At 48.6% G+C, this 23,143-nt stretch overlaps 1 protein-coding gene across 4 annotated transcripts in view; it reads right to left on the bottom strand.

The window, feature by feature from the left end:
- The window catches only part of LOC118386625 (1-phosphatidylinositol 4,5-bisphosphate phosphodiesterase beta-1-like), a 345,345-nt gene that overhangs the window by 74,163 nt on the left and 248,039 nt on the right, over nt 1-23,143 (bottom strand). For all 4 annotated transcript variants that reach the window (XR_008140981.1, XM_052523947.1, XM_052523948.1 and 1 more), the window contains exons 11-18: nt 10,658-10,815; nt 9,099-9,181; nt 8,492-8,576; nt 5,301-5,472; nt 2,347-2,433; nt 1,437-1,507; nt 896-992; nt 571-655 (exon numbers count right to left, since the gene is read on the bottom strand). Coding sequence is in view for 3 of the 4 variants with exons in the window: in XM_052523947.1 (XP_052379907.1) it covers nt 571-655; nt 896-992; nt 1,437-1,507; nt 2,347-2,433; nt 5,301-5,472; nt 8,492-8,576; nt 9,099-9,181; nt 10,658-10,815 (838 nt within the window). In the remaining variant the exon portion in view is untranslated. The remainder of the gene's footprint in view (nt 1-570; nt 656-895; nt 993-1,436; nt 1,508-2,346; nt 2,434-5,300; nt 5,473-8,491; nt 8,577-9,098; nt 9,182-10,657; nt 10,816-23,143) is intronic.

Here is a 23,143-nt window from a genome sequence, read left to right as displayed (position 1 = left end):
GCTGCCGACAGCCTGCAATTCTCTGCAAAAGATGAATTGTTGTTCAATATTTTGTCTATCAATGCATGATTGTCTCCTTAAACAGGTTACTATGTCCAGCTTCTATTGAACAGTAATACTGTAGTCTACCCATACTGACATACTGACATACTGACATACTGACATACTGACATACTGACATACTGACATACTGACATATTGACATACTGACATATTGACATACTGACATACTGACATACTGACATGGGCTACAAGTCTATTTACTGTTGAGCATGTTTGGCTAGTGAATGAGCAATGGATAAATAGTAGCCTAACATTTGTTGTGTAGCTGGAATACCCCAGTCAGTTGATCAACCACTAGAAGTTGAGCGTACACATGGTCTGAGATTTGCGCGTGTACACACACTTTCCCATCAAGTTCAAAATGAAAAAATACTTTTGATAAATGAGGCTCCTGGACTTAACCAGGTGATTTACATGTTCACCTTGCTTTTGGTGTACTTTTTCAACAAATGGAAAAATTTGAACAGACATTTGAAGTAAATATTCCATGCAGAGTGGGAAGGATACTCAACAAACTCCACAGGTGACTTAGTAAGCTGCTCCAAGGCTTTGGTCTCCACAAACGATGACATCTGATAGCTCCGATTGATCTCTGGAACAACAGCAATTGATTGATTGATCAATTAATTAAAAAAATTGCATAACTTTTGGGATTGATTATTTTATTGCTTTAAAATCCAGCTGAATTTTAAACAGTACATCTGTGAGAACAGAACAACTCATTTGAGCTGGTGTGTATTCAAACGGACAAAAAATGTGGTTCACAATCGCAGTAAATATTTAAGTGTGCTCTAAACAGGTGTTGAGTTGTGGTCACGAGTGATGGTCCTACTTTTGGAGGCCTCGAAGGAGTTAAATTTGACTGGCTGGACATAACTGACCAGGTTGGACATCTCTTCTGTGGCAAACGCCTCGCTGCCCGCTGTACCCTGGAGGAGGAACACACAACAGTCAGAAAGAGAATCCTCCTCTCTCCTCCTCTCTCCTCCTCTTTCCTCCTCTCCTCCTCTTCTCCTCTCCTCTCTCTCCTCCTCTCCTCCTCTCCTCCTCTCTCCTCCTCTCCTCCTCCTCCTCCTCCTCCCTCTCCTCCTCTCCTCCTCCTCCTCTCCTCCCTCCTCCTCCTCCTCCTCCTCTCCTCCTCCTCCTCCTCTCCTCCTCTCCTCCCTCCTCCCTCCTCCTCTCCCTCTCCTCCTCCCTCTCCTCCTCCTCCTCTCCTCTCTCCTCTCCTCCTCCTCTCTCCTCCTCTCCTCCTTGTTTGACTATTGAAACATAGAGAAGTAAGTGTGTTTCTGAATCTCCACTAGGGGGCAGCCTAAGAACAGCATACATGTAACAAGAGACCTGATGGCGCAGGAGAAAGAATGAAGATGTACCTCATCCATGGACCCCTTTTTACAGTCATCGTCATCATCATCCTCATCGTCACTCTCTGCCTCAACTTCACCTGAAAGACAAACGCAGGTTTAAGTTAGCTTCTCAGACTACATGCTGGTGATGACTGAATGCTGTATGGTCAGAGGGCAAGCCCCAGGGTTAGACTTATGAAGGGGGTGGATGGAGCAGGAAGCAATATGGAAATAGATCCACCAAGCTTTTCAGTGGGGTTACTGTAGGGCCGCTTAGGGAAAAGGGTGGAGGGAGCTAGGGATAGGGGATAGGAAAAGGAATTAAGGGAAGGAGCTAGAGAAAGGGAATAAGGGAAGGAAGAAACTAAGGAAGTGACTAGATTTTAGAACTAGGGCTACTAAGGGTTGTTCTAGGACCAGGTAAAGGAGGAGGAGTGTCTGATGGGGTATTTGTATGTATTATGGATCCCCATTGGTTCCTGCCAAGGCAGTAGCTACTCTTCCTAGGGTCCAGCAAAATTAAGGCAGTTATATCCAATTAAAAACATTACCTTTCACAACAGATTTCATAACACATTAAGTGTGTGCCCTTTAGGCCCCTACTCCACTACCACATATCTACAACACAAAATCCATGGGTACGTGTGTGTATAGTACGTACTGTATGTTATGTGTGTGTGTATGCGTGTGTCTATGCCTGTGTGTGTGACTCTTCACAGTCCCTGCTGTTCCATAAGGTGTATTTGTATCTGTTTTTTAAATCAAATTTTACTGCTTGCATCAGTTACTTGATGTGGAATAGAATTCCATGTACAGGCCAAGGGCCTATTTTGCTTCAGAATTGATAAAAATGAGGTTAGAGTCAGGTTCGGTTTTCAGTTTTGGCTTGTTGGTTTAAGAGTAGCTGTGTCCTTACAGTCTTTCCCATATGGCTCACCAATGAACTTCCTTCCCTGTGATCTGAGGCTGAGCCCAGCGACTTCTATTGGCTGGGAGGACTCGGTCATCTCCAGGTTGGTCGACCCTGGTGGACAGCAAACAATCAATAACCATTATGTGATACGGTATATGCAGTGGAGGCTGGTGTCACTTTTAAATCGGAGGATGGACTCATTGTAATGGAATGGATGGAACAGTATCAAACACAGAGGAATCCATTTCCATTCCTGCCATTACAATGAGCCTGTTCCCAGATATTTCCCTTCACCAGTCTCTACGAAATGATTCAGAGATCAAGATGGACTGCAAGTCGCGCAGGATGAAATGTGTCTGTGACGCTACCAGCAGGGGGCAGTGTGTACCTTTATTTAACGAGGCAAGTCAATTAAGAAGTTGTTATTTACAATGACAGCCTAGGAACAGTAGGTTACCTGCCTTGTTCAGGTGCAGAACGACAGATTTTTACCGTCTGAGCTCAGGGATTTGATCTAGCAACCTTTCTGTTACTGACCCATCGTTCTAACCACTAGGCTACCTGCCGCCCTAAGTGTGGCACATGGCTGGGAGTCCCAGTAGGCTGCTGTTGATGGATGCAGGGTGATTCTGTGTGAAGGGGAATGCTCAGAGCATCAATCCTGCTGCCTGCCTCCCTGCCTATCCTGTTCTGGTAAAGCATAGCTGTACCAGAGGCACCCGGGTAGCTATGAAACTTAACCTGACAAATGCACACACGCACAGAAGGACACACTCATGCACAGAAGCATGCAGGCACACACATACACACAGTCTTGTACAACTAACCTTGTGTGGACACACAATTCAGTCCCCTTCAAAATACAATTTTCCCTAACCCCTAACCCTTACCCTAATCTGTCACTTCAGAAGGCACCCCTGAGCTCCTCTATAAATGCAATCTCATCTCTTCCTTAGGAGCGTGAAGGGATACACACACACACACACACACACACACACACACACACACACACACACACACACACACACACACACACACACACACACACACACACACACACACACACACACACACACACACACACACACACACACACACACACACACACACACACACACACACACACACACACACACACACACACACACACACACACACACACACACACAGTAAACTCAGCAAATAAAGAAATGTCCTCTAACTGTTTATTTTCAGCAAGCTTTACATGTGTAAATATTTGTATGAACATAACAAGATTCAACAACTGAGACATAAACTGAACAAGTTCTACAGACATGTGACTAACAGAACTGGAATAATGTGTCCCTGAACAAAGGGGGGCCAAATTCAAAAGTAACAGTCAGTATCTGGTGTGGCCACCAGCTGCATTAAGTACTGCAGTGCATCTCCTCCTCATGGACTGCACCAGATTTGCCAGTTCTTGCTGTGAGATGTTACCCTACTCTTCCACCAAGGCACCTGCAAGTTCCCAGACATTTCTGGGGGGAATGGCCCTAGCCCTCACCATCCGATCCAACAGGTCCCAGAAGTGCTCAATGGGATTGAGATCTGGGCTCTTCGTTGGCCATGGCAGAACACTGACATTCCTGTCTTGCAAGAAATTACACACAGAACGAGAAGTATGGCTGGTGGCATTGTCATGCTGGAGGGTCATGACAGGATGAGCCTGCAGGAAGGGTACCACATGAGGGAGGAGGATGTCTTCCCTGTAACATAGCGTTGAGATTGCCTGCAATGACAACAAGCTCAGTCCAATGATGCTGTGACACATTGTCCCAGACAATGGAACCTACACCTCCAAATTGATCCCGCTCCAGAGTACAGGCCTCGGTGTAATGCTCATTCCTTTGACGATAAACACGAATCTACCCATCAACCCTGGTGTGACAAAATCTCACGTTGTTGCCGGTGATGTCTGGTGATGTCTGGTGAGGACCTGCCTTACAACAGGCCTACAAGCCCTCAGTCCAGCCTCTCTCAGCCCATTGCGGACAGCCTGAGCACTGATGGAGGGATTGTGCGTTCCTGGTGTAACTCAGGCAGTTGTTGTTGCCATCCTGTACCTGTCCCGCAGGTGTGATGTTCGGATGTACCGATCCTGTGCAGGTGTTGTTACACGTGGTCTGCCACTGCGAGGACCATCAGCTGTCCATCCTGTCTTCCTGTAGAGCTGTCTTAGGCGTCTCACAGTATGGACATTGCAATGTATTGCCCTGGCCACATCTGCAGTCCTCATGCCTCCTTGCAGCATGCCTAAGGCACGTTCACTCAGATGAGCAGGGACCCTGGGCATCTTTCTTTTGGTGTTTTTCAGTCAGTAGAAAGGCCTCTTTAGTGTCCTAAGTTTTCATAACTGTGACCATAATTGCCTACCGTCTGTAAGCTGTTAGTGTCTTAACGACCGTTCAACAGGTGCATGTTCATTAATTGTTTATGGTTCATTGAACAAGCATGGGAAACAGTGTTTCAACCCTTTACAAAGAAGATCTGTGACGTTATTTGGATTTTACGCTTTATCTTTGAAAGACGGGGTCCTGAAAAAGGGCTGTTTCTTTTTTTGCTGAGTTGATATGAATCACAGGAGGTTGGTGCCTCCTTCATTGGGGAGGATAAGCTCATGGTAACAAGCTGTAATGGTTCCCAGGTGTTTGATGCCATTCTATTTGCTCTGTTCCGGCTATTATTACCATCCTCCCCTCAGCAGCCTCCACTGGTATGAGTATATGAAGTAGTCAACAACACAGCTCAGTGTTGGAGAGGGCCAGGAAAGTGATGAATGATCAACTACAGCCAGGTTTTACTATAAGACGTAGGATTTATGATTGGCAAGCAATTCTCCCACCAATATAATTCAAATAAACATCCTCTGTCTGTCAATGGCCGACAAGGGATTTGTGTTTCTGCTGCTGTGTGTGTGTGTATGTGTGTGTGTGTGTGTGTGTGTACTGTAGCCATACCTGCGCTGGGAGAAGAGGGCTCATGCACACTAGATGAGTCGCTGTAGGTATTGGAGGCCTGTTCTGACAGTTTCTTCTTGGTACTCGATGTCTTGATGTGTTTCTTCTTGTTCTTCACCAGAATCTTTCCCATCAGATCCATTGGACTGGGCAGGCGCACCCCTGTCTCCAACTAGAGACAGAGAGAGAGAGGAGAGACAGAGAGAGAGAGGGATAGAAGGAGAGAGAGAGAGAGGGGGGGGAGGGAGGAGAGACAGAGAGAGAGTGAGAGAGAGAGGGATAGAAGGAGAGAGAGAGAGAGAGAGAGAGAGAGAGAGAGAGAGAGAGAGAGAGAGAGAGAGAGAGAGAGAGAGAGAGAGAGCGGGAAAGAGGGAGAGAGAGAGAGAGGGAGAGAGAGAGGAGAGAGGAGAGAGAGAGAGAGAGAGAGAGAGAGAGAGAGAGAGAGAGAGAGAGAGAGAGAGAGAGGATAGAAGAGAGAGAGAGAGAGAGAGAGAGAGAGAGAGGGAGGGATAGAAGGAGAGAGAGAGAGAGCGGGAAAGAAGGAGAGAGAGAGAGAGAGGGATAGAAGGAGAGAGAGAGAGAGAGAGGGACAGAAGGAGAGAGAGAGAGGAGAGACAGAGAGAGAGAGGGATAGAAGGGAGAGAGAGAGAGAGAGAGAGAGAGAGAGAGAGAGAGAGAGAGAGAGAGAGAGAGAGAGAGAGAGAGAGAGAGGGAGGGAGGGAGGGAGGGAGGGAGAGAGGAGGGGAGAGAGAGCGAGGGAGGGAGGAGAGTGTGAGGGAGGGAAGAGAAGGATAGTAGAGAGAGAGAGGGAGTTAGACTCTTTACTGGAGAGTAACAACCAAGAAAGGTTCCTACTAATGATGATGTTGTTGGGTGTGTGTATTAGGCAATAGTATCAAAACAAACTTGGTTTTGTGATGATGACAGGGTGTTGGTCAGTCATAGTGTGAAAGGCTTCTTAGTGACCTGAATGAAATGAGGCTCTGACAGGCTGTGATGGAAAGCAACTGTTTAGTTTACAGCTTCAACACTTTCTACGCCCCAGAATGGGGTTTCCTTTGGGGAGAGTGGGAGTGTATGCTTACAACACTCTCTCTCTCTCTGGAGAGCAGACTTGAGTAGACACAGCACTGGTTTATTCATGTGATGCCCTTCTGTTCTGTTGGATCACACTGCTGATGCCCATTGATAAAGGAGGGTTACATGCTGACCAAACCGGACGTGTGCGTGCGTCCACCATCACGCGCACGTTGATTTTGTTCATCCACACCAGAAGTGATCAGGACACGCAGGTTGAAATATTAAAACAAACTCTGAACCAATTATATTCATTTGGGGACGGGTCAAAAAGCATTAAAAATGTATGGCAATTTAGCTAGTTAGCTTGCACTTGCTAGGTAATTTGTCCTGGGAAATAAACATTGGGTTGTTATTTTACCTGAAATGCACAAGGTCCTCTATTCCTACAATTAATCCACAGATAAAACGGTAAATCAAGTTCATTTCTCATCATCTCTCCTCCTTCCTTCAGGCTTCTTTTTCTTCTTTGGACTTTATATGACGGTTGGCAACCAGCTTTACAGCTTTACTACAACTGACTGGAGTGTGGACCTCAGTTCATCTTTCAATCACCCACGTGGGTATATGCTCCTAAAAACCAATGAGGAGATGGGAGAGGCTGGACTTGCAGCTCGTTGAGGGTCACAAATAGAACCAATTTCTATTTTACCGCCTGGCCACGCAGCCGCTCGCTGATGCGCACGAGCAGTGTGGGTACAATGATTGAAAAACTCGTATGTGTACATTTATTTTGCTATGCGAGCAGCGTGGTTAGCCTGTTAGAAGACACTGAGCTTCATCACACAATCGCATGCAAGCGCTCGTACACGTAGGTAAACGCTTGCACACAGGCACGCATCACACACACACACACAATTACCAACTTTCTCAGCTTTAAACAGTATCACACTTCTGAGCATCTGCCATATCTACTTGTCTTCAGTTCTCTTTCCTCCTCAACTAAGAGAACATCTTGATCCATACACATACACGATACTTCTCACCAAAAAGCAGCTCAGCATTTCCGCTTAATGGACTGTAAAGAACATCACACTTCTAGCTTAGTCAGTACTGCTTCCACCTGATTCAGCTCACACAGAGGCTCAAACCCAGGCCCTCTGCCTTGCTAGCACGAGTCCACCCTCCCAAAGAGGCTAACCAGTTGGCGCCACCGAAGTGAACAATTCTGCAGTGCAAGTGGTGCCACCTCAGGCTGAGGAGGAAGTGTAACACATGAGCTACAGGAGCAACAGAGGGTCATTGATCTGTGAGCAACTTTCTGGAAGCAATCATTCCATTACAACCATCTTTAGTCCCCCATGGCCATGTCCTAAAAATCCCATATCAATCATACTCAGTGGTGAATTTGGCAACAACAGAAAATTGTTGATACATGCCAGCAAACCCACTACACAACACAACACTAAACAATAGATGAATTGCACTATAATGGTGACACATTGTTAGGGCCAACACCTTACCACTGAGGACACCTGGCTATCAGCGGAGCCTTGTCTGGCAGCGAAAAAGTTCATTCAGTCTCATTTACAGCCTTTAAAAAACAACATTGCTGTGTACTTATGAGTGCATTTGTGCGTGTTTATGTGTGTGTGATTGTTGTTATGTCAGAATAGACTCTGACAAGAAGTTCCTCCACAAAGGGACAATGCAAGCTTTTGACTGGTAGCCATGGCAACTGGCTGGAAGGAGATAAGAAAAGCCTACATAAGTCTACATATCACCTCGTAACACAACACGCACGCACACACACACATAGACACACAGCACACAATAGCTGACTGGTAGGGAGAGAGGACCATGTGGTTGTGATTGCAGACAGATGCAAAGGGTTGGTTTGGATAAAGAGCAATAGAGAGAGAAAGGGAGGGAGAAAGCTGAGGGAGAGAGAGGGGAGAGGCAGCGGAGAGAGAGAAAGAGAAAGAGAGAGAGGGAATGAGAGATCAAAAGAGACAGGTAAAAATGTAGTTTTAGTTTAGGCTGTTTAGAGGGTCACTCAGGGAGTGAGGGAGCGGAGAGAGACACTACACTCACTAGTCCATGTCATAGAGGTGTGTTGAACTGTGTGTTTGACAGTGTGTAAACATGAGTGTATGTGCAAGCAGGGGTCTTACAGGGTACTTCTCCAGAGGGTCGGTCAGTAACATGTCTCCAAATATTGACCTGCAGTACTCCGCCATCTTGGCCTGCTGCTTGGGCCTGGGAGGCAACACACATACAGCGTTACAACCATTACAATCACCTCACAGTGGACTAATGTTGGTATTTAGCAATAGCTTCAGAGTGGCTAGCATGTAGTGAGTCACTATTGACTTAAGAGTGACTAGTATTAACAAAGATGGTGATAAATGAATGGCCTTTTACCATTGAAAACAATTGTCAGTGTACTAACTGTGTGTGTCTCAGATATACACCAATCCTATAGCAGCTGGGTCTGGTCAGAGTAGTTCATTAACTTTTATTGAACCAGAAAAAAACTGTGAGTGGGGTGTCTCACTTCCTCTTCCGTCTCTGGTATTAGCATGTAGCTATTAGTTAATGCCCTACTTTAAGAGTGGCTAACATTAGCATATAGCTAATTAGCGCAATACACAAGAGTGGCAAGAATGGCAGCCAAAATTGCACTACCAGAATCATAGAATACAGAGGTCCAGAATCACTGTTTGAACTGATGTTAAACAAATCGAAAAAATGTTGGAGTCCTGAGAGGTGTTGACTTACGAGTCCACGTGGTTCTCAAAGGAAAGGATGACAGGGAAAGGGGAGGTCTTGAAGGCACACTCTGCTATGGCCTCAATCACTTCCTATAGACACATAGAGAAGACAGACAGGGTGTCAGAGCTGGTCAATGACCAATGGGATCAAATATCAATGAATGTGATCGCTGATCAAATTGTATTTTATTTGATGACAGATATAAAATGGCTGGTGGTCAGGCTATCGCAAAATATCTATTATGAATATTTGAAGTACAAGATTGGTACAGTGATTTGGAGAGCCGCTGGTGTAGAGCTTGTTGACTCATTCAACATCTGATATGGATGTTTAGTAGCGTAAGACTAAGTGGTTAAGTGAATTTTACAACCATTTATATCGACGCAAGAGGGTAAATACACTTAATAGCTTACCCTCTATCTCTCTCACATACACTTCCCCTTCTCTCTCTCTATCTTCCGCTCATTACCTTTCTCATTCCCTCTCATTCCCTCTCTCTCTCTCATTCCCTCTCTCTCATTCCCTTTCTCTATCAGTCCACTTATACATTTCTATTTCACTCTCAAACAAAGTCTCATTCTCTTGATCTTAGGCTGCGTTTACATAGGCAGCCCAATTCTGACCTTTTTTCCACAAGTAGTTTTTTTGACCAATTACATCAGATATTTTCAGAGCTGATCTGATTGGTAAAAAGACCAATTAGTAAAAAGGAATATCTGAATTTGGCTGCATGTGTAAACTCAGCCATAGTACTCTTACTAAAGACTAAATTCCCTCTATCAATCAATATCTTCTCCGTCTAGCTCTCTTCTTTCCTCCTCTCCTCCTCTCCCCCTCTCCTATTGCTCTTGACAATACTAAATACCGTGCAACTCTTTCTTTCCCTCTCCCTGTTTCTCAAACCATATTTATCTCTCTCTCTCCCCTCTTTCCTTTTCTCTCTCCCTCCCTCCCTCTCCCGTCTTTCTCAACTCTCTCTCTCCCTCCCACTCCCCTCTTTCCTTCTCTCTCCTTCCCTCTCCCCTCCTTCCTTCTCTCTTTCCCTCCCTTCTCCCTATTTTTTCCCTCCTCCTCCATGCCCATTGTCTCGCTTCCACTCACTCTTTCTCCATCCCTCCCCATCTCCCTGTCACGAGTCCGACCGAGGGTGGTTTTCCTTCCCGGTCGGGTGGCGCTCGGTGGTCGTCGTCACCGGCCTATTAGCTGCCACTGATTGTCTCCCCCCCCTTGTATGTTTATTGGTAGCACCTGTTGGTGAATGATTAGTTTGTCTTTATTAGACAGCCGGCCCGCCTGGTTGTTGTGCGGGATTAATGATTGTAACCTTCGGCTCTATAGTAGAGGAACGTGTTTGTTCCTGGTCGTGAAATTTCAGTTGTACCTTTCTCCTTCCCCGTGTTTGGGGCCATTATTATTGTGAGCACCCTGTGGTGCATTAAAAGAGCACAGCCTTGCACTCTCTGTCTCCTGCGTCTGACTCCACACCCACGACACCCGCAGCATTACACTCCCTCTCCCTCCATCTCCATCTGTCTCTACTAACTCTCTGGTTCCAGACAGTTTACCTTGAAGGAGATTTCAGTTGTCATGGTGAATCCGTGTGTGATGACAGGTTCTTCTTCGGTGGTGCGTCCCTTCCAGCAGTCCAGCTCGATACAGCGACAACCTGACAGGAGGACCTGCCGATACATCTCTACCGACGAGTTACCTGCCAGCTGACCCGCTACACACACACACACACGCACACGCACACGCGCACACGCACACGCACACACACACACACACACGCACACACACACACACACACACACACACACACACACACACACACACACACACACACACACACACACACACACACGCGCACACGCACACGCACACGCACACACACACAAAACACTTAACAGATTCTTCTTTTAAAGACAGTTAACCACATGATTTAACTAATTTATTCTCTTCCTACTGTGTCAAGATGAGACATTCCCACACATCTCACGCTCTCATTAGGCACATTAGTCATTAGAGTTACGAGCAGCACTACATTCCACAGAGCAGAGCACTTTCTCCATTAACAAAGCAGTTCTCTCTACATCAGCATCGTATTACCACTGCATATCACCACTGTGTCTGTGAGTGTATGTGGGTATGTGTGTGTGTGTCACTTCAGAAGGCACCCCTGAGCTCCTCACTGAATTTCCGGGGTGTTTGAGGGGTGCACTTAAATCTCGTTGGATTGATTGCTCTCATTCTATTCCTGTGGTACTCTTTCATACTCTTGCTTGGGTCATTTTTTCCTGTTAAAGTCACGGTGGCGGAAGTGTTTTCGTATTGCCCTGTCAAACACCCCGATGACAGAAATTGGCTTAATAGAATACATTGTCTATAAGAACGCTACTTCGTCTGGGATTTAACACATCATCTCGACACTTACATCACAACAAAGAGAAGAAAGAGAACTTTATTTTAAAGGGTGTTTGTTTTTTGTTGAATTGGAAAAAAGTCATAATTTGATACAGTGAAATGTTGACAAATTAAATGTGTTGAAATGAAAGCAACTTCCAGAAATGAACACTCAAATTATAGTATTATATAGTATAAAAGTATTATGTCTGATCTCGCAAACAATGTAAAGTATGTTTAGATCGGTGTAAACATGTTGATCCAATGGTATCCTGCTATTGCAACTCTTGTTAAATTATGCAAGAGAACATGACAACAACAGTAATTAATGAGGCAGACTAGATAGAACAGGTGAGTGCAGGTAGGGTAGACAGAAAAGGTGAGTGCAGGTAGGGTAGACAGAAAAGGTGAGTGCAGGTAGAGTAGATAGAACAGGTGAGTGCAGGTAGGGTAGACAGTACAGGTGAGTGCAGGTAGGGTAGACAGAAAAGGTGAGTGCAGGTAGGTAGACAGAACAGGTGAGTGCAGGTAGGTAGACAGAACAGGTGAGTACAGGTTGGGTAGATAGAACAGGTGAGTGCAGGTAGGGTAGACAGAACAGGTGAGTACAGGTAGAGTAGATAGAACAGGTGAGTACAGGTTGGGTAGACAGAACAGGTGAGTGCAGGTAGGGTAGACAGAACAGGTGAGTGCAGGTAGAGTAGATAGAACAGGTGAGTGCAGGTTGGGTAGACAGAACAGGTGAGTGCAGGTAGAGTAGACAGAACAGGTGAGTGCAGGTAGGGTAGACAGAACAGGTGAGTGCAGGTTGGGTAGACAGAACAGGTGAGTGCAGGTAGGGTAGACAGAACAGGTGAGTGCAGGTTGAATAGACAGAACAGGTGAGTGCAGGTAGGGTAGACAGAACAGGTGAGTGCAGGTAGGGTAGACAGAACAGGTGAGTGCAGGTAGGTAGACAGAACAGGTGAGTGCAGGTGAGTAGATAGAACAGGTGAGTGCAGGTTGGGTAGACAGAACAGGTGAGTGCTGGTAGGGTAGACAGAACAGGTGAGTGCTGGTAGGGTAGACAGAACAGGTGAGTGCAGGTAGGGTAGACAGAACAGGTGAGTGCAGGTTGGGTAGATAGAACAGGTGAGTGCAGGTAGGGTAGACAGAACAGGTGAGTGCTGGTAGGGTAGACAGAACAGGTGAGTACAGGTAGGGTAGACAGAACAGGTGAGTACAGGTAGGGTAGACAGAACAGGTGAGTGCAGGTTGGGTAGATAGAACAGGTGAGTACAGGTAGAGTAGACAGAACAGGTGAGTGCAGGTAGGGTAGATAGAACAGGTGAGTACAGGTAGAGTAGACAGAACAGGTGAGTGCAGGTAGGGTAGACAGAACAGGTGAGTGCAGGTGGGTAGACAGAACAGGTGAGTGCAGGTTGGGTAGACAGAACAGGTGAGTGCAGGTAGAGTAGACAGAACAGGTGAGTGCAGGTTGGGTAGACAGAACAGGTGAGTGCAGGTAGAGTAGACAGAACAGGTGAGTGCAGGTAGGGTAGACAGAACAGGTGAGTGCAGGTTGGGTAGACAGAACAGGTGAGTGCAGGTAGAGTAGACAGAACAGGTGAGTGCAGGTTGGTAGACAGAACAGGTGAGTGCAGGTAGGGTAGACAGAACAGGTGAGTGCAGGTAGAGTAGACAGAACAGGTGAGTGCAGGTAGGGTAGACAGAACAGGTGAGTGCAGGTAGAGTAGACAGAACAGGTGAGTGCAGGTAGAGTAGACAGAACAGGTGAGTGCAGGTAGAGTAGACAGAACAGGTGAGTGCAGGTAGGGTAGACAGAACAGGTGAGTGCAGGTAGGGTAGACAGAACAGGTGAGTGCAGGTTGGGTAGACAGAACAGGTGAGTGCAGGTAGAGTAGACAGAACAGGTGAGTGCAGGTAGGGTAGACAGAACAGGTGAGTGCAGGTAGAGTAGACAGAACAGGTGAGTGCAGGTAGAGTAGATAGAACAGGTGAGTACAGGTAGAGTAGATAGAACAGGTGAGTGCAGGTAGAGTAGACAGAACAGGTGAGTGCAGGTAGGGTAGATAGAACAGGTGAGTGCAGGTAGGGTAGACAGAACAGGTGAGTGCAGGTAGGGTAGACAGAACAGGTGAGTGCAGGTAGAGTAGACAGAACAGGTGAGTGCAGGTAGAGTAGACAGAACAGGTGAGTGCAGGTAGAGTAGATAGAACAGGTGAGTGCAGGTAGGGTAGACAGAACAGGTGAGTGCTGGTAGGGTAGACAGAACAGGTGAGTGCAGGTAGGGTAGACAGAAAAGGTGAGTGCAGGTAGAGTAGACAGAACAGGTGAGTGCAGGTAGGGTAGACAGAACAGGTGAGTACAGGTAGAGTAGACAGAACAGGTGAGTGCAGGTAGAGTAGACAGAACAGGTGAGTGCAGGTAGGTAGACAGAACAGGTGAGTGCAGGTTGGGTAGACAGAACAGGTGAGTGCAGGTTGGGTAGACAGAACAGGTGAGTGCAGGTGTAGACAGAACAGGTGAGTACAGGTAGGGTAGACAGAACAGGTGAGTGCAGGTAGGGTAGACAGAACAGGTGAGTGCAGGTAGGGTAGACAGAACAGGTGAGTGCAGGTAGGGTAGACAGAACAGGTGAGTGCAGGTAGGGTAGACAGAACAGGTGAGTGCAGGTAGAGTAGACAGAACAGGTGAGTGCAGGTAGGGTAGACAGAACAGGTGAGTGCAGGTAGAGTAGACAGAACAGGTGAGTGCAGGTAGAGTAGACAGAACAGGTGAGTGCAGGTAGGGTAGACAGAACAGGTGAGTGCAGGTAGGGTAGACAGAACAGGTGAGTGCAGGTAGAGTAGACAGAACAGGTGAGTGCAGGTAGGGTAGACAGAACAGGTGAGTGCAGGTAGGGTAGACAGAACAGGTGAGTGCAGGTAGAGTAGATAGAACAGGTGAGTGCAGGTAGGGTAGACAGAACAGGTGAGTGCAGGTAGGGTAGACAGAAAAGGTGAGTGCAGGTAGAGTAGACAGAACAGGTGAGTGCAGGTAGGGTAGACAGAACAGGTGAGTGCAGGTAGGGTAGACAGAACAGGTGAGTGCAGGTAGAGTAGACAGAACAGGTGAGTGCAGGTAGGGTAGACAGAACAGGTGAGTGCAGGTAGGGTAGACAGAACAGGTGAGTGCAGGTAGAGTAGACAGAACAGGTGAGTGCAGGTAGAGTAGATAGAACAGGTGAGTGCAGGTAGGGTAGACAGAACGGGTGAGTGCAGGTAGCGTAGACAGAACAGGTGAGTGCAGGTAGGGTAGACAGAACAGGTGAGTGCAGGTTGGGTAGACAGAACAGGTGAGTTCAGGTTGGGTAGACAGAACAGGTGAGTGCTGGTAGGGTAGACAGAACAGGTGAGTGCAGGTTGGGTAGACAGAACAGGTGAGTTCAGGTTGGGTAGACAGAACAGGTGAGTGCTGGTAGGGTAGACAGAACAGGTGAGTGCAGGTTGGGTAGACAGAACAGGTGAGTGCTGGTAGGGTAGACAGAACAGGTGAGTGCAGGTAGGGTAGACAGAACAGGTGAGTGCAGGTTGGGTAGACAGAACAGGTGAGTGCAGGTTGGGTAGACAGAACAGGTGAGTGCAGGTTGGGTAGACAGAACAGGTGAGTGCAGGTTGGGTAGACAGAACAGGTGAGTGCAGGTTGGGTAGACAGAACAGGTGAGTGCAGGTTGGGTAGACAGAACAGGTGAGTGCAGGTTGGGTAGACAGAACAGGTGAGTTCAGGTTGGGTAGACAGAACAGGTGAGTGCAGGTTGGGTAGACAGAACAGGTGAGTGCAGGTTGGGTAGACAGAACAGGTGAGTGCAGGTTGGGTAGACAGAACAGGTGAGTGCTGGTGGGTAGACAGAACAGGTGAGTGCTGGTAGACAGAACAGGTGAGTGCAGGTTGGGTAGACAGAACAGGTGAGTGCAGGTTGGGTAGACAGAACAGGTGAGTGCTGGTAGGGTAGACAGAACAGGTGAGTGCAGGTTGGGTAGACAGAACAGGTGAGTGCAGGTTGGGTAGACAGAACAGGTGAGTGCAGGTTGGGTAGACAGAACAGGTGAGTGCAGGTTGGGTAGACAGAACAGGTGAGTGCTGGTAGGGTAGACAGAACAGGTGAGTGCAGGTTGGGTAGACAGAACAGGTGAGTGCTGGTAGGGTAGACAGAACAGGTGAGTGCTGGTAGGGTAGACAGAACAGGTGAGTGCAGGTTGGGTAGACAGAACAGGTGAGTGCAGGTTGGGTAGACAGAACAGGTGAGTGCAGGTTGGGTAGACAGAACAGGTGAGTGCAGGTTGGGTAGACAGAACAGGTGAGTGCAGGTTGGGTAGACAGAACAGGTGAGTGCAGGTTGGGTAGACAGAACAGGTGAGTGCAGGTTGGGTAGACAGAACAGGTGAGTGCAGGTTGGGTAGACAGAACAGGTGAGTGCTGGTAGGGTAGACAGAACAGGTGAGTGCAGGTTGGGTAGACAGAACAGGTGAGTTCAGGTTGGGTAGACAGAACAGGTGAGTGCAGGTTGGGTAGACAGAACAGGTGAGTGCAGGTTGGGTAGACAGAACAGGTGAGTGCAGGTTGGGTAGACAGAACAGGTGAGTGCAGGTTGGGTAGACAGAACAGGTGAGTCAGGTTGGGTAGACAGAACAGGTGAGTGCTGGTAGGGTAGACAGAACAGGTGAGTGCAGGTTGGGTAGACAGAACAGGTGAGTGCTGGTAGGGTAGACAGAACAGGTGAGTGCTGGTAGGGTAGACAGAACAGGTGAGTGCAGGTTGGGTAGACAGAACAGGTGAGTGCAGGTTGGGTAGACAGAACAGGTGAGTGCAGGTTGGGTAGACAGAACAGGTGAGTGCAGGTTGGGTAGACAGAACAGGTGAGTGCAGGTTGGGTAGACAGAACAGGTGAGTGCAGGTTGGGTAGACAGAACAGGTGAGTGCAGGTAGGGTAGACAGAACAGGTGAGTGCAGGTAGGGTAGACAGAACAGGTGAGTGCAGGTAGGGTAGACAGAACAGGTGAGTGCAGGTAGGGTAGACAGACCAGGTGAGTGCAGGTAGGGTAGACAGAACAGGTGAGTGCAGGTAGGGTAGACAGCACAGGTGAGTGCAGGTAGGGTAGACAGAACAGGTGAGTGCAGGTAGGGTAGACAGCCCTGGTGAGTACAGGTAGGGTAGACAGAACAGGTGAGTGCAGGTAGGGTAGACAGAACAGGTGAGTGCAGGTAGGGTAGACAGAACAGGTGAGTGCAGGTAGGGTAGACAGAACAGGTGAGTGCAGGTAGGGTAGACAGAACAGGTGAGTGCAGGTAGGGTAGACAGAACAGGTGAGTGCAGGTAGGGTAGACAGAACAGGTGAGTGCAGGTAGGGTAGACAGAACAGGTGAGTGCAGGTAGGGTAGACAGCCCTGGTGAGTGCAGGTAGGGTAGACAGAACAGGTGAGTGCAGGTAGGGTAGACAGAAAGGTGAGTGCAGGTAGGTAGACAGTACAGGTGAGTGCAGGTAGGGTAGACAGAAAAGGTGAGTGCAGGTAGGGTAGACAGAACAGGTGAGTGCAGGTAGAGTAGATAGAACAGGTGAGTGCAGGTAGGGTAGACAGAACAGGTGAGTGCAGGTAGGGTAGACAGAAAAGGTGAGTGCAGGTAGAGTAGATAGAACAGGTGAGTGCAGGTAGGGTAGACAGAACAGGTGAGTGCAGGTAGGGTAGACAGAACAGGTGAGTGCAGGTAGAGTAGACAGAACAGGTGAGTGCAGGTAGGGTAGACAGAACAGGTGAGTGCAGGTAGGGTAGACAGAACAGGTGAGTGCTGGTAGCGTAGACAGAAAAGGTGAGTGCAGGTAGAGTAGATAGAACAGGTGAGTGCAGGTAGGGTAGACAGAACAGGTGAGTGCAGGTAGGGTAGACAGAACGGGTGAGTGTTGGTAGCGTAGACAGAAAAGGTGAGTGCAGGTAGGGTAGACAGAACAGGTGAGTGCAGGTAGGGTAGACAGAACAGGTGAGTGCTGGTAGGGTAGACAGAACAGGTGAGTGCAGGTTGGGTAGACAGAACAGGTGAGTTCAGGTTGGGTAGACAGAACAGGTGAGTGCTGGTAGGGTAGACAGAACAGGTGAGTGCAGGTAGGGTAGACAGAACAGGTGAGTGCTGGTAGGGTAGACAGAACAGGTGAGTGCTGGTAGGGTAGACAGAACAGGTGAGTGCAGGTAGGGTAGACAGAACAGGTGAGTGCAGGTTGGGTAGACAGAACAGGTGAGTGCAGGTTGGGTAGACAGAACAGGTGAGTGCAGGTTAGGTAGACAGAACAGGTGAGTGCAGGTAGGTAGACAGAACAGGTGAGTGCAGGTTGGGTAGACAGAACAGGTGAGTGCAGGTAGGGTAGACAGAACAGGTGAGTTCAGGTGGGTAGACAGAACAGGTGAGTGCAGGTAGGGTAGACAGAACAGGTGAGTGCAGGTTGGGTAGACAGAACAGGTGAGTGCAGGTTGGGTAGACAGAACAGGTGAGTGCTGGTTGGGTAGACAGAACAGGTGAGTGCTGGTAGGGTAGACAGAACAGGTGAGTGCAGGTTGGGTAGACAGAACAGGTGAGTGCAGGTTGGGTAGACAGAACAGGTGAGTGCAGGTAGGGTAGACAGAACAGGTGAGTGCAGGTTGGGTAGACAGAAAAGGTGAGTGCAGGTAGGGTAGACAGAACAGGTGAGTGCAGGTAGGGTAGACAGAACAGGTGAGTGCAGGTTGGGTAGACAGAACGGGTGAGTGTTGGTAGGGTAGACAGAACAGGTGAGTGCAGGTAGGGTAGACAGAACAGGTGAGTGCTGGTAGGGTAGACAGAACAGGTGAGTGCAGGTAGGGTAGACAGAACAGGTGAGTGCAGGTTGGGTAGACAGAACAGGTGAGTGCAGGTAGGGTAGACAGAACAGGTGAGTGCAGGTTGGGTAGACAGAACAGGTGAGTGCAGGTTGGGTAGACAGAACAGGTGAGTGCAGGTTGGGTAGACAGAACAGGTGAGTGCAGGTTGGGTAGACAGAACAGGTGAGTGCAGGTTGGGTAGACAGAACAGGTGAGTAGGGTAGACAGAACAGGTGAGTGCTGGTAGGGTAGACAGAACAGGTGAGTGCAGGTTGGGTAGACAGAACAGGTGAGTTCAGGTTGGGTAGACAGAACAGGTGAGTGCTGGTAGGGTAGACAGAACAGGTGAGTGCAGGTTGGGTAGACAGAACAGGTGAGTGCAGGTAGGGTAGACAGAACAGGTGAGTGCAGGTTGGGTAGACAGAACAGGTGAGTGCAGGTTGGGTAGACAGAACAGGTGAGTGCTGGTAGGGTAGACAGAACAGGTGAGTGCAGGTTGGGTAGACAGAACAGGTGAGTGCTGGTAGGGTAGACAGAACAGGTGAGTGCTGGTAGGGTAGACAGAACAGGTGAGTGCAGGTTGGGTAGACAGAACAGGTGAGTGCAGGTGGGTAGACAGAACAGGTGAGTGCAGGTTGGGTAGACAGAACAGGTGAGTGCAGGTTGGGTAGACAGAACAGGTGAGTGCAGGTAGGGTAGACAGAACAGGTGAGTGCAGGTGGGTAGACAGAACAGGTGAGTGCAGGTTGGGTAGACAGAACAGGTGAGTGCAGGTTGGGTAGACAGAACAGGTGAGTGCAGGTTGGGTAGACAGAACAGGTGAGTGCAGGTTGGGTAGACAGAACAGGTGAGTTCAGAGTGCAGGTGGGTAGACAGAACAGGTGAGTGCAGGTTGGGTAGACAGAACAGGTGAGTGCAGGTTGGGTAGACAGAACAGGTGAGTGCAGGTAGGGTAGACAGAACAGGTGAGTGCAGGTTGGGTAGACAGAACAGGTGAGTGCAGGTTGGGTAGACAGAACAGGTGAGTGCAGGTTGGGTAGACAGAACAGGTGAGTTCAGGTTGGGTAGACAGAACAGGTGAGTGCAGGTAGGGAGACAGAACAGGTGAGTGCAGGTGGGTAGACAGAACAGGTGAGTGCAGGTTGGGTAGACAGAACAGGTGAGTGCAGGTGGGTAGACAGAACAGGTGAGTGCAGGTTGGGTAGACAGAACAGGTGAGTGCAGGTTGGGTAGACAGAACAGGTGAGTGCAGGTGGGTAGACAGAACAGGTGAGTGCAGGTTGGGTAGACAGAACAGGTGAGTGCAGGTTGGGTAGACAGAACAGGTGAGTGCAGGTTGGGTAGACAGAACAGGTGAGTGCAGGTTGGGTAGACAGAACAGGTGAGTGCAGGTAGGGGAGACAGAACAGGTGAGTGCAGGTAGGGTAGACAGAACAGGTGAGTTCAGGTTGGGTAGACAGAACAGGTGAGTTCAGGTTGGGTAGACAGAACAGGTGAGTGCAGGTTGGGTAGACAGAACAGGTGAGTGCAGGTTGGGTAGACAGAACAGGTGAGTTCAGGTTGGGTAGACAGAACAGGTGAGTGCAGGTTGGGTAGACAGAACAGGTGAGTGCAGGTTGGGTAGACAGAACAGGTGAGTGCAGGTTGGGTAGACAGAACAGGTGAGTTCAGGTTGGGTAGACAGAACAGGTGAGTTCAGGTTGGGTAGACAGAACAGGTGAGTTCAGGTTGGGTAGACAGAACAGGTGAGTTCAGGTTGGGTAGACAGAACAGGTGAGTTCAGGTAGGGAGACAGAACAGGTGAGTTCAGGTAGAGTAGACAGAACAGGTGAGTTCAGGTAGAGTAGACAGAACAGGTGAGTTCAGGTTGGGTAGACAGAACAGGTGAGTTCAGGTAGAGTAGACAGAACAGGTGAGTTCAGGTAGAGTAGACAGAACAGGTGAGTGCAGGTTGGGTAGACAGAACAGGTGAGTGCAGGTTGGGTAGACAGAACAGGTGAGTGCAGGTAGAGTAGACAGAACAGGTGAGTTCAGGTAGAGTAGACAGAACAGGTGAGTGCAGGTAGAGTAGACAGAACAGGTGAGTGCAGGTTGGGTAGACAGAACAGGTGAGTTCAGGTTGGGTAGACAGAACAGGTGAGTTCAGGTAGGGTAGACAGAACAGGTGAGTTCAGGTTGGGTAGACAGAACAGGTGAGTTCAGGTTGGGTAGACAGAACAGGTGAGTGCAGGTTGGGTAGACAGAACAGGTGAGTTCAGGTGGGGAGACAGAACAGGTGAGTGCAGGTTGGGTAGACAGTGAACAGGTGAGTTCAGGTTGGGTAGACAGAACAGGTGAGTTCAGGTTGGGGAGACAGAACAGGTGAGTGCAGGTTGGGTAGACAGAACAGGTGAGTGCAGGTAGGGTAGACAGAACAGGTGAGTTCAGGTTGGGGAGACAGAACAGGTGAGTTCAGGTTGGGTAGACAGAACAGGTGAGTTCAGGTTGGGTAGACAGAACAGGTGAGTTCAGGTGGGGAGACAGAACAGGTGAGTTCAGGTGGGTAGACAGAACAGGTGAGTGCAGGTAGGGTAGACAGAACAGGTGAGTGCAGGTTGGGTAGACAGAACAGGTGAGTGCAGGTTGGGTAGACAGAACAGGTGAGTTCAGGTTGGGGAGACAGAACAGGTGAGTGCAGGTTGGGTAGACAGAACAGGTGAGTTCAGGTGGGGAGACAGAACAGGTGAGTGCAGGTAGGGTAGACAGAACAGGTGAGTGCAGGTAGGGTAGACAGAACAGGTGAGTTCAGGTAGGGTAGACAGAACAGGTGAGTGCAGGTTGGGTAGACAGAACAGGTGAGTTCAGGTTGGGTAGACAGAACAGGTGAGTTCAGGTTGGGTAGACAGAACAGGTGAGTTCAGGTTGGGTAGACAGAACAGGTGAGTGCAGGTTGGGTAGACAGAACAGGTGAGTTCAGGTTGGGTAGACAGAACAGGTGAGTTCAGGTTGGGTAGACAGAACAGGTGAGTGCAGGTTGGGTAGACAGAACAGGTGAGTTCAGGTTGGGGAGACAGAACAGGTGAGTTCAGGTAGAGTAGACAGAACAGGTGAGTTCAGGTAGAGTAGACAGAACAGGTGAGTTCAGGTAGAGTAGACAGAACAGGTGAGTTCAGGTTGGGTAGACAGAACAGGTGAGTGCAGGTAGAGTAGACAGAACAGGTGAGTTCAGGTAGAGTAGACAGAACAGGTGAGTTCAGGTAGGGTAGACAGAACAGGTGAGTGCAGGTAGGGTAGACAGAACAGGTGAGTGCAGGTTGGGTAGACAGAACAGGTGAGTGCAGGTAGAGTAGACAGAACAGGTGAGTTCAGGTAGAGTAGACAGAACAGGTGAGTGCAGGTTGGGTAGACAGAACAGGTGAGTCAGGTAGAGTAGACAGAACAGGTGAGTTCAGGTAGAGTAGACAGAACAGGTGAGTACAGGTAGAGTAGACAGAACAGGTGAGTGCAGGTAGAGTAGACAGAACAGGTGAGTTCAGGTAGGGTAGACAGAACAGGTGAGTGCAGGTAGAGTAGACAGAACAGGTGAGTTCAGGTTGGGTAGACAGAACAGGTGAGTTCAGGTTGGGTAGACAGAACAGGTGAGTTCAGGTAGAGTAGACAGAACAGGTGAGTGCAGGTAGAGTAGACAGAACAGGTGAGTTCAGGTAGAGTAGACAGAACAGGTGAGTGCAGGTAGAGTAGACAGAACAGGTGAGTTCAGGTTGGGTAGACAGAACAGGTGAGTTCAGGTAGAGTAGACAGAACAGGTGAGTTCAGGTAGAGTAGACAGAACAGGTGAGTGCAGGTAGAGTAGACAGAACAGGTGAGTTCAGGTTGGGTAGACAGAACAGGTGAGTTCAGGTAGAGTAGACAGAACAGGTGAGTTCAGGTAGAGTAGACAGAACAGGTGAGTGCAGGTAGAGTAGACAGAACAGGTGAGTGCAGGTAGAGTAGACAGAACAGGTGAGTACAGGTAGAGTAGACAGAACAGGTGAGTTCAGGTTGGGTAGACAGAACAGGTGAGTTCAGGTAGAGTAGACAGAACAGGTGAGTTCAGGTAGAGTAGACAGAACAGGTGAGTACAGGTAGAGTAGACAGAACAGGTGAGTGCAGGTTGGGTAGACAGAACAGGTGAGTTCAGGTAGAGTAGACAGAACAGGTGAGTTCAGGTAGAGTAGACAGAACAGGTGAGTTCAGGTAGAGTAGACAGAACAGGTGAGTTCAGGTTGGGTAGACAGAACAGGTGAGTTCAGGTAGAGTAGACAGAACAGGTGAGTTCAGGTAGAGTAGACAGAACAGGTGAGTTCAGGTAGAGTAGACAGAACAGGTGAGTGCAGGTAGAGTAGACAGAACAGGTGAGTTCAGGTTGGGTAGACAGAACAGGTGAGTTCAGGTAGAGTAGACAGAACAGGTGAGTGCAGGTAGAGTAGACAGAACAGGTGAGTGCAGGTAGAGTAGACAGAACAGGTGAGTTCAGGTTGGGTAGACAGAACAGGTGAGTTCAGGTAGAGTAGACAGAACAGGTGAGTTCAGGTAGAGTAGACAGAACAGGTGAGTGCAGGTAGAGTAGACAGAACAGGTGAGTGCAGGTTGGGTAGACAGAACAGGTGAGTTCAGGTAGAGTAGACAGAACAGGTGAGTTCAGGTAGAGTAGACAGAACAGGTGAGTACAGGTAGAGTAGACAGAACAGGTGAGTGCAGGTAGAGTAGACAGAACAGGTGAGTTCAGGTAGAGTAGACAGAACAGGTGAGTTCAGGTAGGGTAG

Source organism: Oncorhynchus keta, chromosome 8 (assembly GCF_023373465.1).
Source record: "Oncorhynchus keta strain PuntledgeMale-10-30-2019 chromosome 8, Oket_V2, whole genome shotgun sequence".
NCBI lineage: Eukaryota > Metazoa > Chordata > Actinopteri > Salmoniformes > Salmonidae > Oncorhynchus > Oncorhynchus keta.
The sequence above is the reverse complement of the archived record's forward strand: the minus strand, read 5'-3'. Positions and strand labels throughout refer to the sequence as shown.